Source organism: Bombus fervidus, chromosome 15, assembly GCF_041682495.2.
Source record: "Bombus fervidus isolate BK054 chromosome 15, iyBomFerv1, whole genome shotgun sequence".
In the NCBI taxonomy this organism is placed as follows: Eukaryota; Metazoa; Arthropoda; class Insecta; order Hymenoptera; family Apidae; genus Bombus; species Bombus fervidus.
Genome location: NC_091531.1, coordinates 3941457 through 3962783, shown reverse-complemented (window position 1 = coordinate 3962783; position 21327 = coordinate 3941457). Strand labels below are relative to the sequence as shown.

The 21327-nt window shown below is 32.7% G+C and overlaps 2 protein-coding genes across 11 annotated transcripts in view; both read right to left on the bottom strand.

Annotated features, from left to right (window-relative positions):
• Machr-a (muscarinic Acetylcholine Receptor, A-type) overlaps positions 1–13756 on the bottom strand; it is a 43093-nt gene extending 29337 nt beyond the window's left edge. For 4 of the 10 annotated variants that reach the window (XM_072018244.1, XM_072018245.1, XM_072018246.1 and 1 more), the window contains exons 1-2: positions 13092–13756; positions 12276–12456 (exon numbers count right to left, since the gene is read on the bottom strand). The gene's annotated coding sequence lies outside the window, so the exon portion shown is untranslated. Of the gene's footprint in view, positions 1–12275; positions 12573–13091 lie in introns of all 10 variants that reach the window. The other 6 variants (XM_072018248.1, XM_072018243.1, XM_072018250.1 and 3 more) reach the window with 6 other exon arrangements.
• Positions 13757–17560: 3804 nt separating this feature from the next.
• Nopo (TRAF interacting protein no poles) lies at positions 17561–20611 on the bottom strand. The gene is made up of 7 exons (XM_072017666.1): positions 20211–20611; positions 19679–20053; positions 19510–19611; positions 19311–19433; positions 18967–19210; positions 18737–18883; positions 17561–18663 (listed from the first exon to the last, which is right to left on the bottom strand). The coding sequence occupies exons 1-7, from the start codon at positions 20321–20323 to the stop codon at positions 18499–18501; spliced, it is 1269 nt and encodes a 422-aa protein (XP_071873767.1). The 5' UTR covers positions 20324–20611; the 3' UTR covers positions 17561–18498.
• Positions 20612–21327: the final 716 nt, after the last annotated feature.

Here is a 21327-nt window from a genome sequence, read left to right as displayed (position 1 = left end):
TTAAGTGTATAATAATCCAAATGGCTCAGAAAATTCTCTAGTTTTCTGCTCTAGCATAGTTGAAATTCATCGGAAAAAGGATTGTACTTGTAGAAGAGCTTGCATGCAACTAAAAGCCCAAAGGCAAAGCTCTTAGTTATAAATTCCATTCGCTGTAAGTATCGATCCTATTTGGCCCTAAATAACTTGTATAAAAATAAGGAATATATTCTTTGAAAATGTTTTTTTTTATCTTTATTACAGGAGTATATTTCATAATGTTCCTAGCAAGAATTGTTCAGCATGTCTGTCGCCTAATGATGTTTACATTCTTTTATATAAATTTTTTTATTTCAACGCTATTAGTAATTATTTACAAATTATTTACAGCCTTGTCTACAAGAAATCTTCAACTATGATTTAATACTTCATAGATCCAATACAGCCACGCTTGAAAACAGAAGGAAGATTGCTCACATTTTTTTCTTATTTAAGGTTTCGTATAATCTCGTTGATTGTCCCCAGCTTCTTCAGCTTATAAATTTTAACGCGTGTTCGCGGTCTTTGCGTAATGCTTTCCGGATTGACTTCTTTGCGAGCGATATTAGAAACAGCGACCCGATTACCAAGCCATGTACACACGATAACGCATTATCGGATCGAGATGATCTCTTTCCTGAATCCTTTCGCAACTTTGGACGCTCGATGTTCTCAATATATTAGATCGTCCGAAAAGTTTCTTTCATTTTATAAGAAAATAATGGATACACAACATTTTCCGTCTTATATTATTTTATCGAATTACGTATGATCCATTTTGTTCTATCAAGATAAAGATTACAACGTTCGACAGATTAGGTTTCATGTTTGTACAAAGATGAGTCGTTGTAAAAGACGTGTCTGTAAAAGAAAGACACTTTTCGGACAACCTAATACAACGCCTAAATATTTGGAACTATTTGAAGAACTCTTGAAAGTCTTGAAAGTCTTAATAATCTTGATAATCTTAAAAGTCTTGATAGTCTTGGAAGTCTTGAAAATCTTAATTACCTTGATCATCCTGAAAGTCTTGAGAGTCTTGGAAGTCTTGATAGTCTTGAAAGTCTTGATAATCTTGGAAGTCCCGAAAGTCTTGGAAATATTGGTAGTTCTGAAAGTCTTCGTGATCTTGGAAGTCTTGGAAATCTTAATTACCTTGATAATCCTGAAAGTCTTGAGAGTCTTGGAAGTCTTGATAGTCTTGATAGTCTTGATAATCTTGGGAATTCCAAACGTCTTGAAAATATTGCAAGTTCTGAAAGTCTTGGAAATATTGGAAGTTCTGAAAGTCTTGAAAATATCGGAAGTTCTGAAAGTCTTGGAAATATTGGAAGTTCTGAAAGTCTTGAAAATATCGGAAGTTCTGAAAGTCTTGAAAATATTGGAAGTTCTGAAAGTCTTGAAAATATTGGAAGTTCTGAAAGTCTTCGTGGTCTTGGAAGTCTTGGAAATCTTAATTACCTTGATAATCCTGAAAGTCTTGATAGTCTTGATAGTCTTGATAATCTTGGGAATCCCAAACGTCTTGAAAATATTGCAAGTTCTGAAAGTCTTGGAAATATCGGAAGTTCTGAAAGTCTTGGAAATATTGGAAGTTCTGAAAGTCTTGAAAATATCGGAAGTTCTGAAAGTCTTGAAAATATTGGAAGTTCTGAAAGTCTTGAAAATATTGGAAGTTCTGAAAGTCTTCGTGGTCTTGGAAGTCTTGGAAATCTTAATTACCTTGATAATCCTGAAAGTCTTGATAGTCTTGATAGTCTTGATAATCTTGGGAATCCCAAACGTCTTGAAAATATTGCAAGTTCTGAAAGTCTTGGAAATATTGGAAGTTCTGAAAGTCTTGAAAATATCGGAAGTTCTGAAAGTCTTGGAAATATTGGAAGTTCTGAAAGTCTTGAAAATATTGGAAGTTCTGAGTCTTGAAAATATTGGAAGTTCTGAAAGTCTTGAAAATATTGGAAGTTCTGAAAGTCTTGGAAATATTGGAAGTTCTGAAAGTCTTCATGTGGAAGTCTTGAAAATCTTAATTACCTTGATAATCCTGAAAGTCTTGAGAGTCTTGCAAGTCTCGATAGTCTTGAAAGTCTTTGATAAACTTGGGAATCCCAAATGTCTTGGAAATATTGGAAGATCTGAAAGTCTTCATGTGGAAGTCTTGAAAGTCTTAATTACCTTGATAATCCTGAAAGTCTTGAGAGTCTTGCAAGTCTCGATAGTCTTGAAAGTCTTTGATAATCTTGGGAATCCCAAATGTCTTGGAAATATTGGAAGTTCTGAAAGTCTTCATAGTCTTTTAAGTCTTGAAAATCTTAATTACCTTGATAATCTTGAAAGCCTTGATAGTCTTATAGTCTTAGAAATCTTGATAATTTTGGAAGCGTTGATAGTCTTGGAAATATTGGAAGTTCTGAAAGTCTTGATAGTCATGATAGTCTTGAAACACTAATCGCGAGTCCTAATACGTATACTTTGCCATCAGTTTCGAATGTGTTAAATATTAAATCAAATTAATATTTTATTAATTCAGCCGATTAATTCATCTAACGGACGTTCTACTGTAATCGTATTATTTATTATTAAGATTAAAGATGTAAATAAAATAGAAAGAGAGGTGAAACGAATAACGGGAGGGAAAATTTTACACCTCAGATATACGATATGTGTGATAAAAGCCGTGAAACGTGATAGGATCGTAACAGTCGAACCATTTCCTGCGTAATTCGTTGTTGAGAATGAAGCCTTGGCGGCCAAATCTTTGTCACCGAACATACTACATAAATTCTCAGTTATCGTTATGGTATCGTAGCTGTGTTATCGCATATATTCCTCTCGCGAATCTTTAATTTTCCCCCTTAGGTGTTTCTTCCATGTGAACTGATTTGAATAAAAAACTGAAAATATAGCAGAGATCGAAGTATTTTATTTTTAAGTAAAATAAATAAATATTCGTAACTTTTATAAAATAAAATATTTCGAACTCCCTTCGAACAAACAAAAATATATGATCGAAGGAAATATCGTGTTTCGTACTTTTCGAAAGTGAATGAAACATCAGGTTTTACGAAGATAAAAATATTCTATTTTTCAGGAAGATAAGAGAATATTTTATATTTAGGGGAAATAAATATTCTCGATTTTCATGCAATGAAATATTTCCGATATTGCTGTCCCGATTATTTTGAAAACAACATTCATTGCCACATAGTATTTCTCGCGTGACATATTTTATTTAATAAAACGTTAACAAAGATAAAGAACGAAAATTGCAACGAAAACAGAGCTTCTTCTCCAGAAAGATAATCTTCGGAATTTTCTTCGTATCATCAATTTCCCAGATTGCTTTTCAAATCGTTATAAAGTTGGAAAAGTAGCACGAGTGACAGCAATAAAAGTAAAATAAGAACGAAGTGAGAGGAGAATGGTTGAGTAAGCCAGTAGTATAAGCGTTATTCGGTCAGACCACGAGATTCAAAGTTCGCTTCTTCTTTCGACGCGAGGTAAAAAGACGTAACAGTATCAGAATTTGTCTTAAGCCAATAAAAATTCTTACGAAATTTTATACGAGAAGTCTTCTTCGTTCCATTGCCTAATTATTTACGTTTCATCGCTACTGGATTTGTCTTCACAATTAAAAAAGCTTCCCTAGCAAGCATATGTGATTTTATTTTGGAAAGTCCTCGATTCTTCCCTATCAAAGAATTTTTCTTCTTAAGAATACTTGTTCTTTGTTGTAAAATATTCTTTTCTTCTCTCTCTCTCCATCTCTCTCCCCCTCTCTCCCTCTTTCTCTCTCTTTCAACAGACAATAGACAATTGATTTTCCAAAGGCCTCTATATAAGGGCTAATCGTTAGATTTTTATACCATTCCTGTGAAAAGCTTGGAAAACTCTAAAAGCTATAAATTCGCCTTCCAAGAGTAATTTAAGTAGAAGAATTACAAAAGTATACATATACATACAAAGTATATATAGATTAGATACTTGTATAAGTAACAATCTTTCTTTTATACAACGTTGATTTGTACTATTCCTTTGAGCCTTATTATCCTTGTTACTAATAATTAAATAATACATTGGTCTAATTTTCATTGCACCTTATACGTTGCAACGGAGTCGTTTTACATCCTCTTTAATGTTTGCTTTTATAATTTTCCAGTTGTCTTTATTTATGTACATTTTTCATCTACATTTTGGCTAGTCTTTTAAGACGTGATCGACTAATTTTGGCTTTCTCCTGTCATATATTTGACATAGTACTTCTTCATTCATATATTATGATACTTCACTTACTCTCTTGATTTTCTAGTCTTTTCTTTCTGCCAGTTTTATCCGTGCTAGTATAATAATTAATATTACCCAGAGAAATTATACCGATTTGTCTTCTTCTTCTCTACTCTATTTCCACAAATGTCAATTACTACGTATTTTTTGATACTCGACCAATTAATTCACTAACTGATCCATATAATTTCCTTCAGAAGTATTATTAACACTTTACCGACCGATGGCCGATTAATCGATTTTTTTATCTCCGACGCTTACCGACCGATAGCTTATTAATCAACTTTCTGTTGCCGATGCTTACCGACCGATAGTCTATTAATCAGTTTTTTGTTTCTCATTATTTGAGCAGTAATTTGTTATTTAGTACTAAGATACCTTGCGTCAGTAGCGTTGCTTTGTAAGCTCTCACAATTTTATACCAATTTGAAAAACTTACCGTTCGCGATGAACAAAAAGAATGGTATTGGGGAGTCTAAACCGAAACAGAGCCAGCGCCAGAGAGAATCTGCGCTTGAGTTACCGGTCAGACGTGCGTATGCTGTAGAACTGGTAGCGGTCAGTAAAGTGTTAACATTATTATTAACCTTAACAGTATTATTAACATGTTCGGCGCAACTCATGTTAAATTACATTCGATTCCGTATAACTTGCTATTCAGAGATCGTAAACTTACACAACCTGCTCTGTTAAATATTTATCTGCACATGCAACATGTTACATTAATATATTAAATGTACATGTTATCGAGCAACAAAGTTATCCTGCATAGAAAGTTCAAATTTTTCCTACTCGTACTAGTATTTAATAGCAAACAAAACGAGACGATAATTAGAATAACTAATAATACGATAGAACGTGCAAATATACATTCGACTAAATCGTACTAACGACTGGCGAAACGCGAACCAAGTCAAAGCTCCACAAATTGGTTTAACGATCGGACCTAACAAGTGTATCTGAAATCTGGAAACTCTCTAATTCAATCAGGTCCCCGTGAAGCTCATATTGAAAAAAAAAAAAAAAAAAAATAACTAAAACACCAGGCACGAAATATCATTGCAACATTTCGAAATTACGTTTCCACTATCAAACGAACACAGTTTTTCAACTTTCAGAAGATATCGTAAACGTTGCGAACGGATGTTTGATCAATTACGTTTGTTGCTTGGAAAATTGCCATTCGCAACAACAAATTGATCGACGGCTATTCTAACTTTGCAAGCAATGGAATTTTTTGTTAATAAAATTCCAAAACACCACGTTCGGTCAAATCAATTTCTACTATAATTTTAGACAATTTGCCTCCTGATGGTCGACTAATATTACTACGTATCTAACATTTATAAAAGTAATCAATCTCAACATTAGAAGATTGTGTTAATTTCCAAAATCCAAATCTAGGATTAATTGATATTATCTATTGAGATACGTATAATTTTGTATGCTAGACTAGATTGGCCGCGTAGCAGTGACACACGTATGTGAATATGAGTATGTGGAAGTATGTGTGGCGTTGCGTCTCGAAAAACAGATGAATGTAACTGTCCGTTGGCAGTGTGGTACGGAAGATGGCGAGACAAAGAGAATGCTGAGAAGCGTGCAAATGTATATCGACGAATATCCTGGAAATCGTTTATCAAATAAATCTAAAACTATTTTAATATTTATTCTAAGTATAACCTTAGTGTTCCTTTACTTTTATTTCAGCAATTAAGATCCACAATTCTCAACATTATTATTATTTGATTATCGTATGGAGACTGAAAGCCTAGTACGATCTCTATCGCAAACGTGCACATTTCACGCGTAGAATTGATCGATATTTACATAGCGTATACCGTGGTACACATTTCGCGTTTGAATGTTTCAAAACCTCTTACTTTTTTCTTTTTTTAAATCATCTCTAATTTAACCATGCTGGTGCCTCGTTCGTCTTCTATTTAAACGAAAATTAAACAGTCATTCGTCAAAGCTCGTTTCAGTTCGGAGAACAGGATTTACTGCGAATTCTATGACTCGATCGGAGATTTTTGAATCACCGTTACAATTAAAGCTGCACTTTTCTCTCTCGGTGGAACCTCCGCCCGAGCAAAGGAATTTTGCGAATCTTTGAATGAATATCTGGTCGCAAAACTTGTACTGAAAGAAGTTTCAGAAAGCCAAGCCTTTTCTACTTCGTCAATTTAATCTCGAAAAAAAAAAAAAAAAGAAAAAAGAAAAGAGCGTTTAATAGAAATTATAACGAGAGTGATGCTCGAATTAAATCAACCACTGCACGGAGCACTGCTGCTAATTCGTTTTAACGTAAAAGCGTAGAAAATATGAGCGCGCGTTCGATAGTCAAACGAACGAATTTCTGTTGTGAAAGATTCTTTTCGTAAAAATCCTCGGATAATAATACACGTAAACACGAATTTATCTGTCTTTCTTTTCTTTTAATTTTCGTATAACGAGACGATTATCGCTTCTGGTAATTATTTTACCATTTACCATATAAAAAGTAGTTACAATTTACTGTTTAAATTGAAATTTAGTAACTGCAATAAACTGCACTAATAAAATTAAAAAATAAAAATCATTTCATTGCAACTTAATTCTAACCTAACATTATAACAGCCACACATACTCTGTGTTTTACGAGTATACTCGTCATCGCTTATCTTTTGCGATACAATTTAGGTACACACTTCTCAAACAGGTGGCGACAGCTAACTGGTTAATACAAATTAAATCGTTAAATCACCTGAATATATTTCAATGCATTTTTCCAACACTCTATGTGCAAAATGAAAGGTTTGCAAAGATCGGGAGATGAAAGTTACTCGAGAAAATAAGACTTTATCTCGAAATCTAGACTTCTCCATTTTGTCGAAAACTAAAACGCTGAAAGCACTATTAAATCTAGGGCTCACGGGAACTCGACGACACTCGCCAGTTTGAATTACGGATTCTTTAAACGCTTCAACAATTTCATCCCTTCCTAATTTCAATTATCAAACTTTTTTTTTTCTTCGGTATTCTTACTCGGATAATAACAACTTTCATTACGAATTATCGCTTCTTGTTTGTTATTCGTTCGTTCCACAGCCTGTCTCGTATCAATCCTTTAGGAACACAGACGAGTTTATGCTTGTACGGAGTAACTTTTTTTTATTTAATCGTTCTGCCCATTTCACGGTATATATCGGGGAGTTTAATGAGGAAACTTGGCGATTACATAGAGAGCTGGTCGGTGTAAGAAATGAGTTGGTACAAAAATATGTTCCATCCAGTTTCTGTAACAGATTATTATTAGCCGATAGTTTGGAATCGTCTACTTCAACTTGTTCCACAATCGTTACAGCGCAGAATCCTTAAAAGAAGCTGTTTCAGATATAAAATATTTTATCGTGAGTTTCCTCTCTCCTAACTATTTATACAGGCTGTTTCATTTTTATCCCTCTAAACGCGGCGTCGGTATATTCTACGATTAAAAATAAGGAAAAAATGTTGTATAAATGTAGGGTATAACAAAAATAAGGAAAAATTATAAATGACTGGATTCTCGTTTGATCGATTGGTCACGTCTACCGAACTTCATGCTCAAAGTTCTTGCAAATACAAAATCGACATCGTCTCCATGCAGAATCAAATAGGAAATCGATCGTTCGTAATTTTGTTATTCTTGTTACAATTTTGTAGCAAGCCATTTACGACCATTACGATAATTATATATTTATATAACGTTCTTTTCTTATTCCCAATCATAAAATATGCTGATCTCTGAGTTTAGTGTGATAATACTTTATTATTAATACTTTATAATATTTATTACTGTTAGGAAGATGATACATTTACACTGTACATGTGAATGCGTGTGTAAGCGTCAGAGGGCGTTCAGGCCTTAGTTGGGACAAAAGACGATTGGCAGTCGTTTAGAAGCATCTGAAAGAGTCGGTTGACAACAAGCGTGCGTGCGAGAAAGTTTACGAGGTCTTTAGAGTCTAAGATATATGTATAACTGTTGTGTGCTGAATAAAGTAAATTATTTGTATTTCCGAATTCTTCCTATATCTTTACAATTACTTTTATCATTATCCTTACTGTTACGTTAGGTTATCGGCCATTACAAGCCTTAGGTAACAAACGAGTTAGAAAGATAAATAAGAAAATTAAATAAGTAACGATATATAAGTTAATTAGCGAGATGTGCACCTAAGTAACAATATTTCTTTGATACGACGTTGGTTTGTACTATCCATTTGAGTATTATTTCTATCCTTATTAATAGTAGTTAATGTCACATCGTCCTGAACGAAGGAATGCTGTCTTACTCTAGGCAAAACGCTCTAATTTTCATTGCACTCTGTATGAAGCAGCGGGGTCTTCTTACGTCCTCTTCAGCGTTCGCTTTCATAATCACTTAACCAGTTAGCTGTTTCGAGGTCTTTGAAAAGTGTGTGCCTGAAATGTGTCACTATATACACTATACATATAGTTTTTTCATAATAATTATTTATATCTTTCTATTTGTTCGTTTTATTTCGTCTTGGCCTTCGAATATTCAAAACGTCGAAATTTACGAATATATTTTAGTCTTCGCTAAAATTGCAATTTGGACAGCAAACTGTAACTACTTTTAACGCATGACGAGTATACTCGTCATAGCACAAAATATTGCCATTTCTTTATGATGGCTATACTTGTCAAAAACGGTTTACTGGTTAAATACATTGAAAATTATTGAAATATATATTTGAAGTTACTTAAATATATCTGGAAAGTTGCAACTGCCCTCTATTTGTATTATACGTTTGTAGGAAATTGAAAGAAACAAAAATACGCACGGTGTCCGAATATTAATGCCAGCCGCTGCAAATGGCCACCAGAAACCATGAGGGAATCACGTTGCGCATAAAATATTTTCACTGAAATGTTTTCATGCTCTATATTTGCTGTAAACGAAAATAGTTCTATATATGGCCGAGACCAATATAGATCAGCGATACAAAACGCACACATAGGAGAGAAAGGCTAACCAACATTTATAGATACCTATATAGAAAACTGCTAAAAATACAAAAAAGCCTGCTCTCGCAATTACGCCCTGTTCTCCCGGCTATATTAGATACAGAATAATTAAAGAGAATCCTGATTGTACTCGTACGCTAACCGAGAATACCGTATGATCTTGATAACTTGATCTCTTCTTTTTTTTTTTTTTTTTTTTTTAATATCTAGCATTACAGCCCTGCTACTCCGCAACTATGCCTTGTAATTCGTGCTATTTAAAAAAATATATTAAAATGCTTAGAGATAAGTTTTTCTTTATTGCCGTGTATTTAACTTTATGGATAATTGTTTTAACCTCTGTTTAAATCACGGTGGATTTTAGCTGTTCCAAAGTAAAATATAAAATAAACCGGGCCGAGATTTATACTTGTTTCGGTGTAATTGACGAGCACACTGCGTGTGTTTATGGAAATTTGGATTTTTGAAGATACAACTAAAATTCACAGGCTTGAAACGGAAATTTGATTTTTGAATAAAATTTATTTCCCTCTCATTTCTCCCAAAAATTAATCAGTTACCAAAAGAACCCAGATTCGTAAGAACACGGACACCCTGTACGTGTACCTGTGTACGTTACCTAAATTGCAATTCGATTGAAAAATTGTAAAAAAGATCTATGCCAGTAGAAAGATCGCAAGGAAACAACAGCAATTTAACCTTCGTAATACAACACCTAAAATCGTTTCTTAAAACGATACTCAGTTGCCATTAAAAGGCCAATAACGTAGATATCTATATCTGTAATCTAACACCTTTACAGTGTATACCGCGCATAGAAATCAGTTTAATAATCACGCATAGAAACAGCACTGAATGCAAAATCGCAAACAATTGGCTGCAATTGCGAGGAGAAAATTGCATATCGCATATCGCATATCGCATATTAAAAAAAAAAAATGTACGGAGGCGAAAATGAAAATAAGAATAAGAAAAAACGAAAGGAGCGAATTCACAGGGAAATATGTCGCGCATTGGAAATAAACGCTTAACCGTTTCCGGCATCACCGACCATATACATATTTAAACCGAAATGCACGTGAATACCAGTCACATTAATAGTAACAAGCGTTTTCTATTATGTCGACGTACGTTTTATTCGAAAATGCTTCCAACTGAGCAGGTATACCTGTTATACGTTAGTCGATTTTCTCGTTCTGGAATAGTTCAAATCGTACGTAAAGAAATCCAACTTATAAAATCGCTCAGAAATTTCGTATCGCTTTTGATATTCACCCTTTGAAAGCAGATAAAATAAAATACGAATTAAGCGAATAAAATAAAATACGATTTAGGAAAATGTAGTAGAATAACTATAATTTTAAAAAGTATATGTAAGCTTCGATAAGTTTGTCAAAGATTTGAAATTATTCGCTTCTAATATTCATTCTCCGAGATAAATTAAAATAAAGTAAAATAACTTTAAGTCTGGGATGTATATATTTAGTAGAAAAATGTAAATTCTCTTTTCATTGAATAACATTTGAAATTACTCATCAATTTTCTTTATAAATTTACAATTTTACATCCAATAAACTAATTACCTAATCGTTATAACTGTCGTTATACTAAAGAATTATTGAGATTAATAATTTGTAATTTGTGACTTGTCAAATTTCACTGATAATACTAATTCAATCGTACTAGAGGGAATTAATTAATAACGGAGAAAAAATAAAAAGCAAATCGTTCTATGATAGGAAATTATGTTGAAATTCTAGTTACATAAAACGTATGATTTGATTGAAAGCAAATTAATTATATAACATTAAAAACAGTTCTCACTTTGTTATAACAACATACAAATTCGACGTCATTATCGAAATAAAAATGTCAAAAAATAAATAAATCACCTATGAAAATTCTAAAATTTTAAAATTCTAGTTATAAATTGTTTAACGCAGAGAACATTTCTGAAGTAATAGTCGTGAATAGTAAACATTTATTGAAAATGTTAATAATGTGTTTTGATAAAGCCCATTGAATAAAATAATACGGTTACAAAAACATGTCGATATAAAAGTTCGATCGCAAGCAGTGCAACATTAAGGAATAAAGAGTAAATTGAAAACAATGGCTCGCGGAAATAACGTTAAGAACAACGAAGGAGAGCGGTGAAAAGACAACGGTAAAATGTACAAACGCTACGAAGTCACAAAAAGATCTTTGATGTCTGCAAGAGAAAGAGGAGACAACGGAATAAACAATAAATGAGAAAGATAGAAATTGCAAATCGAAAAATTCTATATTGTTTCATTCAAATTAAAAAGCGTCATATTTCACGAGAAAATAAAAATTAACACAATACAAGAGGCTTAATTTACATTATACATAATTAACGATCTATTATGGTCTGTAAAAATATGTTTTATCTCCAATATTGAATGTATTATAGTTGAAATTGCAAACAAATTTTTCTTATTCGCCAATATAAACGCTAACGAAGCACCATTGTATAAATATGTAATTAAAAAGCTAAAATAAAAATACCGAAGGAAAATAATATTACAGTTTTATATTATGAAAAATAAGAATAATGGGGACAATACGAACAGTGGCGCCATCAACGATACCAATGGCGATGAAAATATCAACAACAAAAATACTAACCCCTAATAATTATTACATCAAATCTAACGGAAGAAATGTCAATTCGTAGACATGAAAACGAACAAAGAGGTTTAAATGTTATAACTTTATTTTCACCATTAACGATACTAATGGCGAATATGGAAAAGATCAACAACAAAAATAGTAACCCATAATAATTGCTATTTCAAACATAAAAGGAACATCGACGATATAAAATAACCAAACGTAGACATCAACATTCACTTTTATAATCTCATGAATTAATACATCAAAACATCGCTATTAACAACACCATGAAAATATATTAACAATGATTTTCAAACACTTTTTACCTTGTTCGCCGTGTTTACACATAACAGTCAGCCACTTGGACAAAATTCATCGGTTCCTTAACCATACAACACACTTTTGATTTTGTTCTTTCTTTATGTTCATCATGTTACATATTTTCGCGTTTGAGGTTTCATACCGATTAACCGACGTAATGAAAACTGCCGAAACGCGCGATATTCACTGAATAGACATTAGAATTTGAATGACGAACCGTTAGGCGTGGTAGGAGGCCCAATGACACAGGTTGGCGAAAAAGACACAGGTTAATCGAATTGTTTTCTCGGCGAAAACAAAAGCTAAAGGCGGACCGACAAGTACTTTTTTTCCAATCGAGAAGGTGGGTCGGGCCTTCGAAAAGGCTGGGCCACGATCTCGAAGGAACAGCCGAAATTTTCGAAAGATACAAAAGAGAGCCACGAAAATCTAATATCTCGATCGATAAGGACCGAGCGAATTGTTTATCGGCCGAGAACGACCACTTTTCGAGGAAAACATCACGATAACAAAAAGATCCGGCAATATTTACGAGTGGACTGCGGATTTTTGTACATTTTTATATTTTTACGAATGTAACTAAAGGAATGGAACTTGAATAAAAATTTGTTTCATCTACAAAACGCTCTATTTTGAATATTCTATATGTTTTCGCATATGTGTGCATTTCGCACCTCCAAATTTCGCAGAAATGCGTGAAAATCCGCAGTCTATTTACAAAAAAGCAAAAACCAACGAAAGGACAGTCTCGATGTAGGTTATCGTCGCGAAAAAAACGGGAAAGACGTGAAAAAAAACAAAGAAATTGGAACTTCACTGACACAAGAAATTCGAGGGCGAGACCGAAAAATCCACAAACCGGACGATTCACACATAATTTAAATCACTGGTATCCAGCATCGGTGTGGAAAGAGGCGGGACGAGGAATCTCGCGTGCATCGGTACGACTATATTCTGATATAATTGCGAGCACCAGAAGATCCGATGTTTTAGCGAGTTTACCACTACCCTTTCCTCTCTCGTATATACATATTTCTTTTCTCTCTTATATTTCGTTGCCGCCGATCATCATCGCATACAGCTTCGTTATTTTGATTCGCTCGAACCCGAACCTAAACCCGAGGGAGATAGACAACACAACAAGCAGGCACACGGATCAAGAGAGGACAGACCGCGTGTATGTTATATAATGTACCCGCGTACGTGTAGATGCGTGAGAAAGAGTAAGTGAGCGAATAAGTAAGAAAGAAACAGAAGAGAAAGATAGAGAACGAGAGAGGGGGAGTTAGAGAGTGGGGGGGAGGAGAAAGCTAGAGAGAAACAGAGTAAGCGAATGTGGAGTGGGGGTAATAAAGAGTAAGTGAGTAAGTAAAGCGAAGATAGAGAGAGAAAGAGAGAGAGAGAGAAGGAGCAGAGTGAGGGAGAGAGGAGGACGCAAAGACGACGATGATTGCACGAGGGATGCGTCCGCGACGGAAGTACGAGGCACACTAAAGGGCGTGGGCAATCGGAGCAAGGCCGGTGTGGAGTTTCTGAGGGGAGGACCACATTGATTTTGATTTTCGAAGCGCGCGCATGAGTCTCACCGTGTTCAGCTCTGCCCATTCATACGTATGGGACGTTGGTCCTTAGCTAGTACAGTAGAACTCCGTATAACGCGATGCTCGTATAACGCGATCAGAAAAATTCCCACCATGTATAAGCTACAGTGGCGGACGAAACTAAGGTTTAAAATTTCATATCTACGTACAACAACTAGACTGACTTTTTTGTAATTTTATATTTTTACGAAAAGGACTAAAGAAATGGAACTTACATAGTAATTTGTATCGCTGGATCAAAAATTACGGCGGGTACTTCGCTTTCGATATTTCACATAACTTTTCATACTATGCGCGTTCTACGCAATTTTGCACTTTCAAATTTTCCATGATAACTAAGCTACGTTAGCGCTTAAACGTTATATAGATGACCAGAATGATTTACATTAGAAATGTAGAATTCTATGCTTCTACAACATTCAAAAGGCATTGTTTCATTACACATTAGCAAAGAAAAACTAATTATGAAAAACAAAAAAATAACAGGCATCGATGGTAGTCTTGTCAACAGCTTAATAAATCCTTCAATTACATAAAAGCATAATCGCAGCCAATTAGCTGGCATTATTTTCTATATAATTCGTAATTGTATAACGTAGCGATGCGATTAGTAATTGTATAACAAATAATAACGATTGCCCGGGCTTTACCACGTGGAGGTTGCTGCACATGGAGATCCACCCTAACCGCGTCCCACCCGGCCCTCCTTTACGCGCAAGAATTCGCTCATTCTTAAACAAAGCCTCCCTTTAGATCTCAAATTTTTATCTTTAATCGTGCTCTTATCAGTAGGTCGCGTTCTGTTCCGACGTGTTTCGTGAACATTCCAGTTGCTCAGCGCGGTTCTGAAAAAGACGTCGGTACAAAGCGCGGCGTACTAATAAAAAAAACACCATGGAAGCCCTAAAAAATTACAACAATTACGATCGCATATTGATTTAAAACAGAGACATCCCTTGTCTATGGCCAAGAGACGTGTATTGTCGCGTATATATTTGCCCATTGTAGTCTTCGTTAATTTTCGAAATTGCAAAACAATAGAGACAGTCGACGAGACTGAAACAAGTGTGTCGCCGTATAGATATACTTCACCGTTATGTGAAACGAAGACAAGGAGTAAGACGGCGTTGCTCAACAGCCAAAGAACCCCTATGAGAGATATTACAAAGTGTGCAGAAAGGAATACAACGGGGACAATCGCGAGAATTACTAAGACGAACTGTTCCCAAACTTTATAAAATAGTAATTAATAAGAGAGAAAGCGAGAGAGAGAGAGAGAGAGAGAGAGAGAGAGAGAGAGAGAGCAGATATTTCGAAAAGTAACGTCTGAACTGCGCAGGATAGTTATTATTAGATATAACAGTTGTTAAAAGTACATTTAAAGAACCGATGCGACGGTTAAACGATAACACGAAAGAGACGTATTTTTACGTCACCGACACAAGACGTGCTAATATGTGTTACTCGGTCACTCGAATTATTTTTATAATTAACGGAGCGATACCAATATAATTTTTCTTCTTTTCACAGGTATCAGCATAATTTGTGAAAATGAGACAATTGTTCTATTAAAAGTTCATTATAAGATTAAACGGTTATTGTTAGGAAGAAATTGTTTACGTATTTTCACGCTACAATAAATAGTAAATAGTTGATATTCTAGAATATTTTTTAGACACTGTATTTTTTAGATCATTCCTTCTTACACGAAGCAACGAATATAAGAAGTGTCGGAACATTAACGTAATTGTGTTATCATTTACTCCGATGGTAATTTCCCTTTTATTTGCCCGGTTACATCGTGAACCCTGACAAAATGACGTCTACGACCACGTAGGGTTTTATCAACAGGTGATCCGATAATTACAAATCGATATATTATTACTCGTACGTTCAGAAATTACGGTCGCATAAATACGTCGTAAGTCAAGGTCATCGACTGAAATACAGTAAACGGAATTACTAATAAAAAAAAAAAAAGAAAAAAGAAATGAGAGAAGCGATGCATTCGTTCTTACGGTACGAAACCTTGAATAAACCATCGAATGTAAATAGAGTATCGGCGTAAATATTTGTCAGCTCGGTGTATTGCCACTCCACAATCTACAACTGCTATTCTTACAACTCTTTTTAAACCATGAATCTTTCAATATGATTAATTCTGACGCGTTTCCATTATTTTTCTAGCTTTCTCTTTGTATTAACCAACTTTTCATTTTTTCTGACTTCTATACGTTATTTTATGATAGGAGGAAATCACTTGTAGTTGTTTCATTTCTAACTGTTTTATCGACGAAAGGTTTACTTGTAAATATACAGACTCGTGATAGTTGGGATGAGACTCGACTGTCGTTTTATTGGCAAAGTTTAAAACGAATGTGAAGATGAACGTAGAAATTACGAGATATTTAACAGAATTTTTTTAACAGAAGTATTGAAATAATCGATTATATATTATTATTAATATGGCAAATTAATTTTATACTAAATACTAGTTGCGTGTGCCCGGAGTTCCGATTTGTTACTTTTACGATCCTCCTATCGAGTACAATCAACATTCGTAAGTTATAATTGGATAAATGGATAAAATATATAATAACTGTCGAGCCAAGAGAAACTCAAAACTGTATTACTCCTTCTTTTCTTTCATCGTTCGTTCCTTTTATTTCATCAAATAATAATTTTCCCCCAAATCTTCGTAGAAATAATTTTTTTAATGTTTATATTTTTCTTCGAATCCTTAGCTGCTCAAATTTCATTTTACACATTCGCTTCTCGTTTTATTTTAATCTCCATGATAATTTTTTAATCCATTCAAAAAATACCCAAATTTAAAATAAAAATATTATCCTATAAAATTGTTGAAAATTATTGTCCTATTTCACTTAAGATTGCTCGAGCTTAAATTAAGAGGGGGTGGGTTTCAAGAGTGGTTGGGGGTGGAAAAATCTCTACAATATTTTTTCTAAGGTGTCGAAGAATATTCATGCCAAATTTTGTGAAATTGCGTTGAACGGTATAGAATTCGTAAACATATATATATATATATATATATATACATATTTTGACTTTTATATATACAGTAGTATAGATATATGGATTTGCATACGGTGCGTATTGCCTTGGTAACTGGCCGCTCGCCATCCCCACCGTTTCTCTTGGTTTCCCTCGCCATGGACAACAGTGAACTACTGGCATCTACTGGTAATTCATGCGCCTAGGGACACGACACCTTCCTCCCACAGGAGGACACGGAGAGTCACGAATTCCGGAACATAGCTATGGCGACAACAGCGAAATTCCGCTGGGAAAAGACATGGATGCCATGACGGCATTCTCCCAGGGGAGAAAGGTGTCACATCATGGATCTGCGGATTATCGTTAGTTCGCTTGAGCACCAACAGGGGTTTCTTTCAACTTTTTCAACTTCGTCTAATCTATATAGTTGGTAGACATGAAATTGTATTTGCCCAAATTTTAATATCGTTCCCTCTATGAACACCATGTACATATTTATAATGAAAACAGTTTTCCACATTATACGATACATTTTTTCAATTTGTTTCATTATTTCAGTATGTATTCTGTATTTCATTATTTCAGAAGAACGGCCAATTTAAAAATTCAACTATTCTGAAAACAGAGCTGCTACAGTTTATTTCTGTTCTATTAAGATAATTCACGCACTAAACATTTAACAACTAAGTAATTTTATTATCAGATTTATAAGAATTATCAATTTTAAAATTGAAAAATTCGTAGAATAGAAATATCCTAAATTTTTATTTACAATTTTTTCTTGTCTCATACGCCTAATACAGGGTCACCAGCCAAACATTTCACTACCGATAATGTAGTCATGATATCATTCAGCCATCGATAAATTGAATTCAATTATGTATACAAAATCATTAAAGGCAGGGTGTACGTGACATTAAATAGAATTTTGTATCTAAAATTATAAAATACCGATTTCCTAAGGTGAACATAGGAATTATCGCAGATGACACGTAAGTCATCAGAATGGACATATCACCAGAAAGGACTTGCCTTATCACACAGTATTACATGTCTGATCTATGGACAGCCATGTGTTGCGATCTACCCTGACATGTTGCAAGTTGCAGTTCCTTCTGTCTTCCATAGATGGTAACACATATCTTGTCATACAGTATACAGATATAGAATAGATGTGACATTTGTGATGTTGTATACCGACGTCTTACCGACATGATTACTAAGAACTCAAATGTGATATAACAAATTAATAACAAACTTTCGACTTTTAGAATTTCACACAGTATAATTAAATCCACATAATAATATATAGAATTGTGTTTATTTGTTCTTTCTTTTTTTTTTTTTTTAAGGTGTACTTTAGGTTATGTATACAAGAATTTTTACCTGTTAAATACATACTAATCACATACATATCAGTATAAAATGTGTATATTTTTATGAAACTGATTAACAGATTTATTTAATAAAATATACAACTTTATACATAATTCTCCACAATACAATTGTAACATGTTCACTCTTTCAATAAATATATCTGCCAAATAACACTTTATTTTTCTTCTTCTTAAATACTATTTATAAGCATTAATAATATGTAATGATTATATTAATTTCCTAGAAAATAATCTATTTTCGGATTGTCTGTATCAAATTTTGGCTTTTTAACTTTTGGAGCATCCTTAACTTTTTTTATCTTGTTAGCAGAAGGTTTAGGGAATTCCTCATATTTTGAATGCCCTCCAAAACCATCAAATGTAATTCTATTATTTTCCTAAATTAATAATATTTACAAATAAAAGAAGTAGGTAAATTGTCAATTTGCAAATTAATATGAGTATTCTTACATTTCTACTGGTTCCTTGCTCGAGTCTTGGTTTCTTTGCCAAGATCGAAGAAGTTAATTTTGATGTAGTATATCTCTGAGACATTTGTGTTAAAGCAAATACCCCTCCTGATTTCACTGGAAGATACGGAGAACTTGTTTCATTTTTCTGGAAACATGTTATTGTTTTTAGGAATTAATAATAAAATCAATCAATAGTATATTGCAAAAATCATAAATTATTTTTATTACTGTAATAGCAGATTGAGTTTTCTCTTTTTGACCTATATCCTTTTCCTCATTTATGGTATTATTTATACATTCAATTTTATCTTCTTTAGAATCATTTCTTAAATTATCCTCTGTCATAATCTTTGTTTTTGAATTAAACGTAATTGGCTTTCGTGTCAAAGACATATCTTTTTCTAACTCGCTAAGTCTATTTTGTAAAGACATTTTTTCACTTAGACAAGCCAGATATTCATTTTCAAGTGCTCTATAAATAATTTATAACAATAAAAATATTTTTAATATTTTAACAAAAATATTTTTTAATTTGTCAACATTTTCTTTATATTATTATAAGAGCTACATACTTCCTTTTAATATGTTCATCAGACAAAAAATTTCGTTCCATAGAAACTTTAGTAAGTTCTTGTTGTACACTTCTTAGTTTGGACCTTAATTCTCTTCTTTTATTTTGGCTGACTGTTATCTCTCTAAATTACACATGTAACTTTTAAGAAAGAAATATAAATATACAAAATATAATATAAATAAATAATATTTAATTACCTTTTCATCACAGATATATATGTAATAAGCGTAGTAGGTTCAGTTGTTCTTGAAATCATCTCATCTACAGCTTCTGTAGTACCATCAAGTATGATTTGTACACTTAAACAAAAGGTATATTTATTAAATAATTTTTGGATACAATAAAATGTTATATATCTTCACATACTTTTTATAATGCTCAATTTTCTTTCGTAATTGCTCTATTTCTTTTCCTCTACTTTCTGCTTCTAAATTTTGCTCTTTAAATAACTTAATTTGTTCTTTAAGAGCATAAATAACATTACATTTTTCACTTATTTCACTTTCCACTTTTCTTACTTCCTTCTTTAACTCCTTATTTTGTTTCTCTAATGTTTCATTCTTTTCTGTATAATGTTTAATATCTTTTTCTTTTAACATAAGCTGAAAATTTAATTTATCAACTTTATCTTGTAAAGAGCATTTATCCTCCACAATGGTATCGTTATTGGAAAAATTAAAATATAATCTATGAATTTTACTTGATGTAGTCTTTTCTCTACATTGTGGACAGGTTTTGGATCTGCATGAAAAAGCAATTAATATATTTACGAGAATATTGAATATTTTCTTAGGCATAGAAAATGTAAATATTATTTGATAAAATACGAAGTTAATTTTATACGGAAATGCCTCATGTTCATACAACATTTTTAATTAAAAACATTATATGTACTTACCTCTCCAACCATTGAGTTACACAAGCAAAGTGAAAAATGTGTCCACAAGGTGTATGAAAAACATCATTAGAAGGTGTTAATAAATCACTGCATATCACACATATAATATTCATTTTGCAAACTTAATACAATTGATATTTAAATAGAATATTTCTACAGATACAAAGTATCATTGACGTCCTATTTTAATGCTACTATATTACATATTTTTATTTTCTCTGTTGTCTCAGACTTTATTTGAATATCTCATTTTCAAATTAATTTAACACAAGCGAATTCGATATAAATATTATAGTATTTAACGTTCTATCTTAAGACATTAAGAATTTGAATTCTTAACCTTAAAAATTAATATATAAGAACGAAACAAAACGCTTTGAATTAACTGTTATCTGTTTAGTGCCATCTACGTGTTATCCAAAAATTATCGAATATTGTTTCAATGAAAATGCACTTTTATATTTTTGGAAATTACAATTATAGGAACTTACGTAACTATGTAAATACTAGTAAAGAGAACATTTCCTCTTTGATACTAGCTAGTACTAAGTATAAATAATTATAAATAAAAACAAGTAAAGAAACAAACATTTAAAATTCATTCAATGTATTTTCTGCTTCCTTATACATATACTTCAGAAATATATGGATAATTAAAAACTGTACATGAATTAATTACTATTTGTTGTAGTTAGATGAATTTTTTATTTGCGATCTGGTATAGTAGATTTAACTATTTTATTTGAAGCTTTGTGTGGTAGATTTACTACCACTACTGTAATTATTTATTTGAACGATCATATATCGTTTTATTGTGCAATTCCTTATTTATTACGCTCCTCATTTACAAAACACTTTCTATAGACTTAAGATTGATTGATTGCATATGTAAAATTTCATTTACAGGTTTAGTTTCAAACTTACTTTATTTTTATACATTTCCTTTTTTGTCATCATTGATCTTTCTATTGTCATAATTATTGATTTCTTATTACAAATAGAAATAACAGAAAAAATATATCTTATCTACCATTTATTTAAATTGCAATTCTTCCTTCTTGCCTTTATTTGTAAAATAATAATTTCAATGTTAATTATACTCTGATGTATTTTAAAC

Coding starts and splice junctions, on each gene's coding strand:
- Nopo (XM_072017666.1), bottom strand. CDS start 20,323: ATGAATATTATATGTGTGATATGCAGTGATTTATTAACACCTTCTAAT. Junction 19,434..19,509: donor TATATATCTGTGATGAAAAG/GTAATTAAATAT, acceptor TGTGTAATTTAG/AGAGATAACAGTCAGCCAAA. Junction 18,664..18,736: donor AGCAAGGAACCAGTAGAAAT/GTAAGAATACTC, acceptor TTATTAATTTAG/GAAAATAATAGAATTACATT.